This window comes from Ascaphus truei, chromosome 21 (assembly GCF_040206685.1).
Source record: "Ascaphus truei isolate aAscTru1 chromosome 21, aAscTru1.hap1, whole genome shotgun sequence".
Classification (NCBI taxonomy): domain Eukaryota; kingdom Metazoa; phylum Chordata; class Amphibia; order Anura; family Ascaphidae; genus Ascaphus; species Ascaphus truei.
Genome location: NC_134503.1, coordinates 28,426,803 through 28,438,944, shown reverse-complemented (window position 1 = coordinate 28,438,944; position 12,142 = coordinate 28,426,803). Strand labels below are relative to the sequence as shown.

Below are 12,142 nucleotides of genomic sequence, written 5' to 3'. Positions count from 1 at the left end.
CACGTCCCTGTCATTAGGTCACTTTACTCCTACGTGGGACTGACCCTTTAACCCATTACACACGTCCCTGTCATTAGGTCACTTTGCTCCTACGTGGCACTGACCCTTTAACCCATTACACACATCCCTGTCATTAGGTCACTTTACTCCTACGTGGGACTGACCCTTTAACCCATTACACACGTCCCTGTCATTAGGTCACTTTGCTCCTACGTGGGACTGACCCTTTAACCCATTACACACGTCCCTGTCATTAGGTCACTTTGCTCCTATGTGGGACTGACCCTTTAACCCATTAACCACGTCCCTGTCATTAGGTCACTTTGCTCCTACGTGGGACTGACCCTTTAACCCATTACACACGTCCCTGTCATTAGGTCACTTTGCTCCTATGTGGGACTGACCCTTTAACCCATTAACCACGTCCCTGTCATTAGGTCACTTTGCTCCTACGTGGGACTGACCCTTTAACCCATTACACATGTCCCTGTCATTAGGTCACTTTGCTCCTACGTGGGACTGACCCTTTAACCCATTACACACGTCCCTGTCATTAGGTCACTTTGCTCCTACGTGGGACTGACCCTTTAACCCATTAACCACGTCCCTGTCATTAGGTCACTTTGCTCCTACGTGGGACTGACCCTTTAACCCATTACACACGTCCCTGTCATTAGGTCACTTTACTCCTACGTGGGACTGACCCTTTAACCCATTAAACACGTCCCTGTCATTAGGTCACTTTGCTCCTATGTGGGACTGACCCTTTAACCCATTAACCACGTCCCTGTCATTAGGTCACTTTGCTCCTACGTGGGACTGACCCTTTAACCCATTACACACGTCCCTGTCATTAGGTCACTTTGCTCCTACGTGGCACTGACCCTTTAACCCATTACACACGTCCCTGTCATTAGGTCACTTTGCCCCTACATGGGACTGACCCTTTAACCCATTACACACGTCCCTGTCAGGTCACTTTGCCCCTACGTGGGACTGTCCCTTTAACTCACTGACTTTAAAAACGTGCACTTTTCATTGAAAACGTTTTTATTTAGCATGTATCTTTCAGCACGGACGCAATTTTGGCTAATTTAACCTCCGAACCATCACAGCAAAGAAACACTGCATCATTTACACTACAGCCTGTACGGAAATGAGTGATCACACCCCCCAACTGCACCGTGGGGTCGGCGGGTCAGCGCTTGTGCACGTCAGTCTCAGTCCTATATGCAGAGCGGCGTTACGTCATACAAAATAGCGGTGGAATAGTATCTTTTATTCGGCTATAATATAGACACGTAAAAGTGTGTTAATTTGGGGGGGAGCAGGGCGGCGGAGCCCAACAAAGTCAGGCACAACAGTGAAGTTTCAATGTAAGCTCCCCCACTTCAGAGACTAGCATCTTTGAACACACCTGTGGGATTGCTGCAAGGGATTAAACGAAGTAGGCTGCCGGCCATTTATAAATTGGGCATGCGGGGGATGGGCAGTTACAAGCAGCACCTTTCATTAAATACCACCCCCCCCCCCCCCCCCCTTCCTGAAGGGGTAGGATTTGGTGGTTCTGTTCACAAGTCTCTTGAGTCCCCGAGGCGTTGTGGTAAAGTGTTCATGTGAAGGTTGCTGGCTGAGGGGCGGGCTGGGGAAGTGGTGAGGAAAGAGGGGGGGGGGGGGCGGGGAGGGCTGGGGAAGTGGTGAGTGGGGGAGAGGGAGGGGGGTTTGCTCGGAAGAAGCTTTTTTTTGTGGGTCAGCTGACTGAACCTAGAGAATGAAACAGTGATGGCTGTGAGCAAGGGAGAGGGCGAGGGGGGAGCGAGAGAGACAGAGGTAGGAGAGGGGCAGCGAGGTGGGGGAGAAGGGAGAGGAGGGGAGCAAGATAAGAGGGGGAGAGACAGAGTAACTTTGGTAGGAGAGATGGGGAGGAAAGAGAGCGAGAGAGACTGAGTGTCTGAGGCAGCAGCAGAGATAGTGAGAAGAGAGTGCGGAAGTGAGACACAGCAGACGGGAAGAAGAGATGGAGAGATGTGAAAGAGGGAGAGAAAGGCAGAAGCGATGGAGAGAGAGTGGGAGAGTAAGAGAGCAGATGAGGTGTTTGGTGGAGTTAAGAAGGAGAGAGGGGGAAGCATGGAAAGATATTGAGCGTGAGAGGTTTGGGATGAAAGATGAGTGTGCAAACAGAAAGGGAGACCCATCTGGAGAGAGAGAGAGAGAGTAAATGTTGGGGACAGAGAGTTGTGAGAGGCAATGTGGACATGGGGAGGAGGAGAGGAGATGAGAGAAGGATTCTCTGATATTTGGGCAGCTGAGCCATCTCTCACTACCGTCACTACCTCCTTAACACGTATCTTCTTTAGGGGAGTCCTTTAATCTCTGTTCCTTGTGTCTGCAGGTGACATGTCACAGGAGCTCTGTGTCCCACTGGGGGAGGACACGGGGAGTCTGAGGCTCTCGCCCTGATCATGGACACCCTTGGGAGGCAGGAGCAGAGCGAGGGCAGTGAGGATGAGGAAGACCACTTTACACAATACATGGATGAGAACAGGGTCATCGGGCTGAGGAGCAAGGGATTCTGGGGCTGGAGGAGCAAGGGAATGTGGGGCTGGAGGAGCAAGGGATTCTGGGGCTGGAAGAGCAAGGGAATCTGGGGCTGGAGGAGCAAAGGATTCCGCGGCTGGAGGAACAAGGAATTTTGGGGCTGGAGGAGCAATGGATTCTAGGGCTGGAGGAGCAAGGGATTCTGGGGCTGGAGGAGCAAGGGATTCTGGGGCTGGAGGAGCAAGGGATTCTGAGGGTCGAGGATCAAATGATTTTGGGATTGGATGAGCCCTACCCAGGATTGGCCTCAGACGAGGACCCCTCAGGGAAGCAGAGCTGGAATAAGCAGTTCAGTTTCTCCCAGACGGCTGAAGAGAGAAGCCCCGAGCTTTTCGGCATGGAGACTTTGAGGAGCAGTGACATCATCACCATGCGACACGACACAGGTAAATTTATCTCAAAGTTAGAGCATCGCAGAAGCCCAATCCAGACGCCACGCTCTGATCTCACTAGTATTACAGGATCCCACTCCTGACGCCAAGCTCTAATCTCTTCTGTGTCCTTCTCTTTGGCAGATGATCCAAGCTCTGAGGATAACCCTGGCATTTCACTATCTCTTCCACCTCCTCTGGACTGGCGCCCCCCTAGCAGGGACAAGCAGCTGGATATGACGGAGGATGAGCAGGATCGGGGGAGCTCCGTGGGGATATGGGAGGAGGAGGAGGAGGAGAGCTGGAGTCAGGAGCACTTTGGCCTCCCTTACAATGATAGGTTTAGCCCAGGGGGGTTTGAGGAATATGGTGGAACATCAACGGGGGAGGAGCAATGGGACAACCACCCTGTGTCATCCTTAGAAGAAAGGTATCCTCAAAACCCAAGGTCTATGGAAGATGAACCACACACCGCTTCTCTCTCTCCATCTTCCCACCCCGTCTCCAGCCCATGGGGTCCCAGGCTTCCTGGTCATCTTGGGAAGTTTAACCTGTCCCCCCGTATAGAAGATGAGACTCTCCCAGAATCCTCCTGCACAGAAACTGGAGAGGGCTCAGCAGCTACTCATTCTGGAGACTCCAGGAAAGCAGCCACTACTAACCCAGTACGAGCCCCCAAGTCTGAGTCCATCCATCCATCTTCTACACCTCCAAGATGGCGCCAAGGGGAACACTCCAGTATAAAGCCCACCAAATCCTCAGCCGCCCCTCTTTATGGGCAAGGGCAACTTAACTACCCCCTGCCTGACTTCTCCAAGGTGGGGCCCCGAGTCAGATTCCCCCGAGACGAGCCAGGATACCGCCCACCCCGAGCACGGAGGTCAGACACCGCATCCCGCAGGACGCCCATCATCTTCAAGTCTCCGGCAGAGATAGTACAGGAGGTCCTGCTGAGCAGCACAGAGGAGCACCCCCAGAAACCAGCCTCACTGGCCACTGTACCCCAGGAATTCAAGACCCCCAAACAAGCCACCGAGTTGGTGCATCAGCTGCAGGTGAGACAGATACAACCTAGACTGGAGGTGTAATAGTTAAAGTTTGGAGGTGCACTTTAACTGAAACAACTTTTGACATTATAAAAGCTCCATCTTTCTATTTCTCTCTCTCTTCTTCCCACTTTCTCTCTCGTGTTCTCTACTTCCCATTCCCAATCACAACGCTCTCAACATCCATCACTTACTTTATTTTTTTAATCATTGTCAATTTCTTTCTTCTCTCTCTCCCACACACCCCCTCTCTCCCACACCTCCCCCCCCTCTCTCCCACACCTCCCTCCTCTCAAACACCTCCCCCTCTCTTTCCCACACATCCCCCCTCTCTCTCCCACACCTCCCCCCTCTCTCTCCCACACCTCCCCCTCTCTCTCCCACACCTGCCCCTCTCTCCCACACCTCCCCCTCTCTCTCCCACACCTCCCCCCTCTCTCTCCCACACCTCCCCCTCTCTCTCCCACACCTCCCCCCCTCTCTCTCCCACACCTCCCCCCCTCTCTCCCACACCTCCCCCCTCTCTCCCACACCTCCCCCTCTCTCCCACACCTCCCTCCTCTCTCTCCCACACCTCCCCCACTCTCTCCCACACCTCCACCCTCTCTCTCCCACACCTCCCCCTCTCTCTCTCCCACACCTCCCCCTCTCTCTCTCCCACACCTCCCCCCCCTCTCTCTCACACACCTCCCCCCTCTCTCTCTCCCACACCTCCATATCTCTCTCTCTCTCTCTCTTTCACACACCTCCATGTCTCTGTCTCTCCCACACCTCCCCATGTCTCTCTCGCTCTCTCCCACACTTCCCCTATCTCTCCCACACTTCCCACTTTCTCTCTCTCCCACACCTCCCCCTGTCTTTCTCTCACCTCCCCCTGTGCCTCTCTCTCCTACACCTCCCCCTGTCTCTCTCTCCATTTCTCTCTAAGCACCCTTTTTTATCCCTCTCTCCCCCTTTCCCTTACAGGAGGATTACCACAAGCTCCTTACCAAGTACGCAGAGGCCGAAAATACCATTGACCGCCTTAGACTGGGAGCCAGGGTAAATGATACAGTGGGATGTGTTACACCTCAACTCTGATTAGCTCTATGAATACGTGTCCACCTTTAACCCTTTTGCTGCTTGAGGGGCCTGAAAAAGCTCCCTATACATTTTCTCTAACAAAATCTATAACCACTCCCTATAACCCCTCCCAAACTGATCCTATAACCCTCCCTATAACTCCTCCCAAACTGATCCTATAACCTCTCCCTATAACTCCTCCCCTAACTGCTCCTTATATCTCCTCCCCTAACTGCTCCTATAACCGCTCCCTATAACTCCTCCCCTAACTGCTCCTTATAACTCCTCCCCTAACTGCTCCTATAACCGCTCCCTATAACTCCTCCCCTAACTGCTCCTATAACTTCTCCATATAACTCCTCCCCTAACTGCTCTTATAACTCCTCCCATAACCGCTCCCTATAACTCCTCCCCTAGCTGCTCCTATAACCACGTTCTATAACTCCTGCCTGTCCCGCAGGTGAATCTTTATGCTGACCCCCCCAAGCCGAGTCACATCGTCCAAATGGGGACAGTTATGCAGGGGTCAAAGGTTATGACATTCACTATCCCTCAGATGCAGGCAGCTACCTTCAGCTCTACTAGTGACCCCAAAGGGGTTACCCAGGAGACCTCAGGTAATTGTGAAAGATGGAGCTTTGGGTGATATGGGTGTGTGAGAGGGTAGAGAAGGAGTGGGTATAATGTGTGTGTGTGTGTGTGTGATTGTGGGGGGTTGTATCTGCTCTATATATCTCTATCTATCTATCTATCTCTATATCATCCTCATCATCATCATCCCGTGTCTCCCCACTGCTGGATGAAGCCTCCCCAATGATCTCCCAGGTACTGCGGTTACAGCCTCTCTTCTCCACGTCGCTCTTACACATTGTCTTTCTCATCCTCCCATCGTACGTTGGCCGGCGTCTTGGTCTTTTGATATCCCTTACAAATATCTACAGTATGTGTGTATTTATGTATGTATGTGTGTATATATATATATTGTATGTGTGTTTATATATATATATTTATATATATATATATACAGTGGTCGACAAATCACCAAAATATCTACTCGCCGAACAAAAAAATCTACTTGACACCTAGTACCACACGTGTGCTGCTTGGGCCAATAGGAGCTCGCCACGATGTTAAATCCACTCGCCCGGGGCGAGCAAATGTATAGGTTTGTCGAACACTATATATATATATATACATACATACATTCGTGTGTATGAATATATAAGCATGGTATATTTGCACTCAAACAAGACGATGGATCAACAATAAAAGTCTGCACACTTACTGTACCATTAAAAAAGCAGAGGACCTGCAAGAAATTGTACAAGAACACAGATAACAAAGGGCATAATCAACTAATAGTTGAAGAGTGGTAAGAAACCACTACCGATGAACCATGTGCCCTTCCAGAAGTAGCAAAGTCAATAAAATCCACGAAGAATGGCAAGGCCCCAAGGGAAGAGGAAATAACTACTGAAATGTTGGGGAAGCAGAGGTCTTTACATGTGGGTTGAAGAACAGGACAATTCCAGAACAGGGTTGAGTAATGCCATAGATATCCTCATCCTCAAGAAAGGAGACAAAGACCTCAAGAACTACAGACCAATCAGTCATCTTCCAATCACTGACAAGATTTTTATGAAGATTCTCACTAATCGGCTGCTACAGACCCTGGACTTTACCCGGCAGAGAGACCAAGTGGGATTTCGCGGGACTACAACACAATGAACCACATCCAAGTTCTACCAGAAGTGATTTCTCGAAGTGACGAATACGATCTACCACTCGGCTTAAGAATCGTACATTATGAAAAAGCACTTGATTCTGTCGTTGTTAATGCATTAAGAAGACAAAATGTTGCCAAATATTGAATGTTGAACCGTACAATGATATTTTAAGGAACATTTACGAAAATGCCACATCAACCATTATATTATATAAAGATACACGCACGATACGGATCAGCACAGGAGTGTGGCAGGGAGACACTGTGTCACTTGGATCAGCAATGGAGTGTGGCAGGGAGACACAGTGTCACCAGGATCAGCGAGGGAGTGCGGTAGGGAGACACTGTGTCACCAGGATCACGAGGGAGTGCAGCAGGGAGACACCGTGTCACTAAAATCAGCAAAGGAGTGTGGCAGGGAGACACAGTGTCCCCAAAGCCTTTTACTGCAATACTACAAGAATTGTTCAATACGTCAGATTGGGAAGATAAAGGAATCAAAATGAACAGTGAACACTTAAGTCACCTACGAAATGAAAATGACATTGTTATTTTTGTCACAAGTCCAGAAAACTCCCATCAACGATTCAGAGAACTCGCTGAAGCCAGTAAGAAAATGGCGGCCTCTATATGAATCTCAGCGAGACCAAAATGATGTTCAACAAACGTGTCACCTATACAAAGATCGAAATAAATGAAATGCAACTAGAAGAACGTAAACACTATGTCTGCCTTGGCCATAACGTAAGAATGGATGGAAACCTTATGAATGAAATCGCTAGGACAATGAAGATGGGATGGAGGCATTTGGAAGAAACCAGACAATCTTACAAGGGAACCTTCCCCTCAGCCTTAAGAGGAAAGTGTGTGACCCGTGTATCCTGCCCGTGCTCACGTATGGATGTGACACTTGGACCCTAAATGCAAAGATAATTCAGAAGCTTCAGACAACTCAAAAGAAATGGAGAGGTGCAGGCTGGGTATTTCCTGAAAAGATAGGAAAAAGAATGAATATTTTAGAAGCAAACAAACGTCTGTGACATTATCATGAAGGGGAAGAAATTAAAATGGCGATGGGCTGGACATATCGCAAGAAGAAATTGCTATCGTTCAGCGAAGATGGTACTCGACTGGGTTTCAAGGGAGATCAAAAGGCCAAAAGTAAGATGGGAGGGTGAAATTAGGAAATGGAGAAGACGCAACCGCAGTACCTGGAAGATCACTGGTGAGGCTTCATCCAGCAGAGTGTTGACTAGTGCTGAAGATGTATACATTGTTTCATTTTCTCTGGGTATAGGTGCATGGTGTGTGTAGTGTATATTAATGTGTAGTTTTATGTATGTATGTATGTATTTATGTATGTATGTATGTACAGCTCAACCCCCTAATAATGCTGTGCTTGGGGTCCAAAGAATCACATCGCGTTATAAGCGGATCATGTTAGAAATAATGTACAATTGTATGCATCGTACAATAAAATATTTAAGATACCAATAATCGTGTTGTAAAGTATTCATAAATAAGAAAAGTGGGAGCCACGCTGGCATCGCGTTATAAGCGGATTCACGTTGTAGCGGATTGCGTTATAACGGAGTTGAGCTGTATTATTTTTGTGAAGATGTGTGTCTAGGTATGTGTGCACATATATAAGTTGTGTAGTCGTGTATACACATTGCGTATGAGTGTAGGGTATGTAAGGTGTTTGTGTACATATGTAAGTTGTGTGGCTTTGTGATTAGACTGTATACACAGTATAGTGTGTATGTGTGTGGAGGGCTGGTAGATATGTGTATAGACAGTTAGGGGCCTACGCTAGTAGCCTTCATAAAACGTCTCGCTTGGCCTGTTACGCCACCAGTTTTGGCAGTGTAGTTATCACGGTATCAGAAAGGCATTTAAGACCTGCCGATAGCTAAATGCCCAAAACTGGCGAGGAGCAGCGATGTGATATTCACCGCTCTCAAAAGTTCTCTCCCGTGGATCTGCAGCGATATTGGCGGGCCAACTGCATAGAGAGAGCAGCCTCTCCATGGGCATATCTCGCCAGCGATCGCAGGGTTTTAATAAAACATTTAATACTAGTGTACGTGAGCAGGGGGTCTCCGGAGCAGAACCGCGTTTATTTGAGGTCCAGGGACCCCCTGCTTCCCGAAATACAGGTCCCATTATTGGGTGCCGGTATCTCCTATGCATTTAAATGTCCCACGTCACGAGACCAGGACATTTAAATGCATAGGAGATACCGGCACCCCATAGCGGGGCATGTATCTCGGGAAGCAGGGGGTCCCCGGACCTGAAATCAACACAGTTCTGTTCCGGAGACCCCCTGCTAAGGCAATGAAGGGGTTCAACTTCAATAGTCTGTTTATTGGGGGCAGAGGCGGAGGATGAAGAAAACCGCTATGGTAATGAAGGGGTTAACCAGTCCCTCTACTCCCTCCCCCCTGGCAGGCCTAAACACCCACCCTTGGGGCTACTACCCCCCTCATCCACCCCCTCTACCCCCAATAAAGAAAAATAAACACAACAAGCCTACTACCCACCTCCTCTATCCCCAACAACCCCCCCAACACATACAGTATAGTAATGGACAAAATTACTATTATCCAGATAGGGATAATAGCTTATTTGCCCATTTTAAATCAAACATTAGCCAGCCAGCATAAATAAAGTAAATAAAACTTCTACTTACCCCTGCCATCATGAAGGGCGTCCTCATCACCATACTCCAAGTCCATGTCCTCCGTTGGCAGCGAGAGTACAATAAAAAATACAACCTAATGGCCCCTGACCCCTTAATCACCCTTGCGATTAATAACTGCTATAGTAATTAAGGGGTTAACCCACTCTCCCTTTAACCCACCCTCCCCCGCTACCAACCCGGGAGGCCTAAAGGGCCACTATACCCTCTATCCATTGATTGGCACAGTGGTACATCATACCCATATAATATGGGCATGATAAGCCACTATAGCAGTCAATGGCCATCCTATTAAAAAAAATCATCAAGTCGAAAAATACACAACAATTAAGTAAATACACAAGCACCTATACACCACAACAATAAAAGAACTAAAAAGCCTCAACTACACATCAATAAAATGATTCTAACACCAAAACCGCAAAAGAATAAAAATGATGTTTTACCAAAATACTAGAATACAATTAAATACACACCTAACCAACAAAACAATTCAAGAAATAAAACCACTAACCAATCCTAAAATGTAATAAACATGCCATCCAAATACCAAACAATTTAGTGAAAACAATAAACAGAAATAGAAAAAATAACAATCAATTGTAAACAAACATTTGCCAAAAAATGCATTGCCTATCACTGTATTTATCGGTACCCTAAAGGGGCACAGATTAATACATTAGCAGTAAAATGGCAATGAAGAACATAAAAATAAATAAATACAATAAAAAAACTTGAAGTCATGTCACGTGACCTCGCCGCGTCACTTGACACGCGTTGCCATGGCGACGCGTCACTGAGAGATAGCAGGTGAGGGAGTTACAGAGGCCTCGCGCCTCCACCAACATCTAATTTATATGCCTTGGGGAAGAGCGCGGGGCCTCTGTAACCACCGCGCTCCCCCTAGAAATTCTTGCGCCCCCCAGTTTGTGGACCCCTGCGCTAAGGTAATGAAGGAGTTTACTCCACCCGCAACCCCCCTGCAAGGCGTAAACACTCCCCAAGGGCCAATTACCACCTTCACACACCCCTGCTACCCACAATAAACATGGCACCGGTACTTATCCCCTTCATTGCCTTTAGCGGTTAGCCTCTAAGGTAATGAAGTTGCCTGTAAATGCATTTTTAATGCACCTGATTCATGCCGGGGGTCTCCGGTGCTGCTATTAATGTGTATCAGCTCCGGAGACCCCCGGCATCAATCCGATGCAGGAAAAGCATTTTTTTCTTAGTCCCACTCTCGCCGCCTTCTCACCAGCTAATCGAGGCTACTAGAATTGCACGAGTTTCAGAACCTGCCCATAAGGGGCTTATCGCTGCACACTTGGCGATGTGTTGTGGACGAGAGCAAAAAATGGCGATTAATGCTTTCGCCGCCCACTTATCGAAGCTTTCTGAATCGCTGTAGGCATTTTTGGCCGATATCAGCTAGAAAACCTCTAAGTGTGTTACGAAGGCAGCTAGAATAGGTCCCTTTGTGTGTGTGTGTGTGTGTGTGTGTGTGTATGTGTGTGTGTGTGTGTGTGTGTGTGTGTGTGTGTGTATGGACGTGGGTGTCAGTAACCTCTGTCTTGCAGGGTCTCCCATCCCCAGAAGTGCCACCTTGCCTGCTCCTCACCCCCTTCACACCACGAGACCCCCGGACATCAGTGTATCTCCCAGTCACCGCCTGCAGGGACATCTCACGGCTCACATAGGCACACTGCAAGGAGAGGTGAGGGTCTTTATGGGGATAGCACACAGCATGTGTGTTGCTTTGTGTTATATTGTGCGATTGCGTCACAGTGTGTGTGTTGCTGTTTTGTGTATTTATGTAACACTGTGTTTTGTTTAATTGTGTGTTGTGTTACACCATCTGCCTTTGTGCTGCATTGTGCATTTGCACCACACTATGGGTTGTGTTCCATTGTGTGGTTGAGTTGCATTTTATGTTGCCACCCTTGTGTTGTGTCACACTGTGTTTGTGTTGAACTGTAGGAGGAGCTGTAGTATTGTACTGTATGTGCATTATCCTGTTGTGTTACCCTGTGTGTTGTATTACACTACGTGCCGTGTTTCATTGTGTGGTTGTGTTGCGTCCTTGTGCTGTGTCACTGTGTTGAGTCACCCTGTATGTTGTGTTACCCTGTAGGTGGACCTGTTGGAGGAGTTGTTGCATGCTGGGAGTCTGACATCAGGAGAACAACAGCAGGTACGAATACTAGGATCAAATACTCCCCCCTCCTCCCCCATAATCATCCTGGTCTAATTCCATACTCCTGCCTCCATAATTCTCCCCTTTAATCCTATACTCCCCCCTCCCCCATAATCCTATACTCCCCATCCCCCCAATAATCCTCCCCTCTAATCTTGTACTCCCCCTTTCCCCATAATACTATCCTCCCCTCTAATCCCATAATCCCATACTCCCCCCAATAATGATCCCCTATGATCCCATACTCCCCCCACATCTCCCTCTGATCCCATATTTCCCCACTTCCTCCTCTGATCCCATACCCACCCTACTTCCCCCTCTGATCCCATACTCCCTCCCACATCCCCCTCTGATCCCATACTCCCTCCCACATCCCTCTCTGATCCCATACCCCCCCCGCCCCCCACATCCCTCTCTGATCCCATACTCCCCCTCCCCACATCC

General features: G+C 48.5%; 1 protein-coding gene across 1 annotated transcript in view; it reads left to right on the top strand.

The window, feature by feature from the left end:
- The first annotated feature begins 1,736 nt into the window (after positions 1–1,736).
- The window catches only part of AKNA (AT-hook transcription factor), a 53,480-nt gene continuing 43,074 nt past the window's right edge, over positions 1,737–12,142 (top strand). The window contains 8 exon segments of the mRNA XM_075579490.1: positions 1,737–1,830; positions 2,393–2,600; positions 2,603–2,984; positions 3,114–4,024; positions 4,982–5,056; positions 5,538–5,694; positions 11,082–11,218; positions 11,636–11,695. Of these exon segments, the coding sequence (XP_075435605.1) occupies positions 2,463–2,600; positions 2,603–2,984; positions 3,114–4,024; positions 4,982–5,056; positions 5,538–5,694; positions 11,082–11,218; positions 11,636–11,695 (1,860 nt within the window). The 5' untranslated portion in view covers positions 1,737–1,830; positions 2,393–2,462.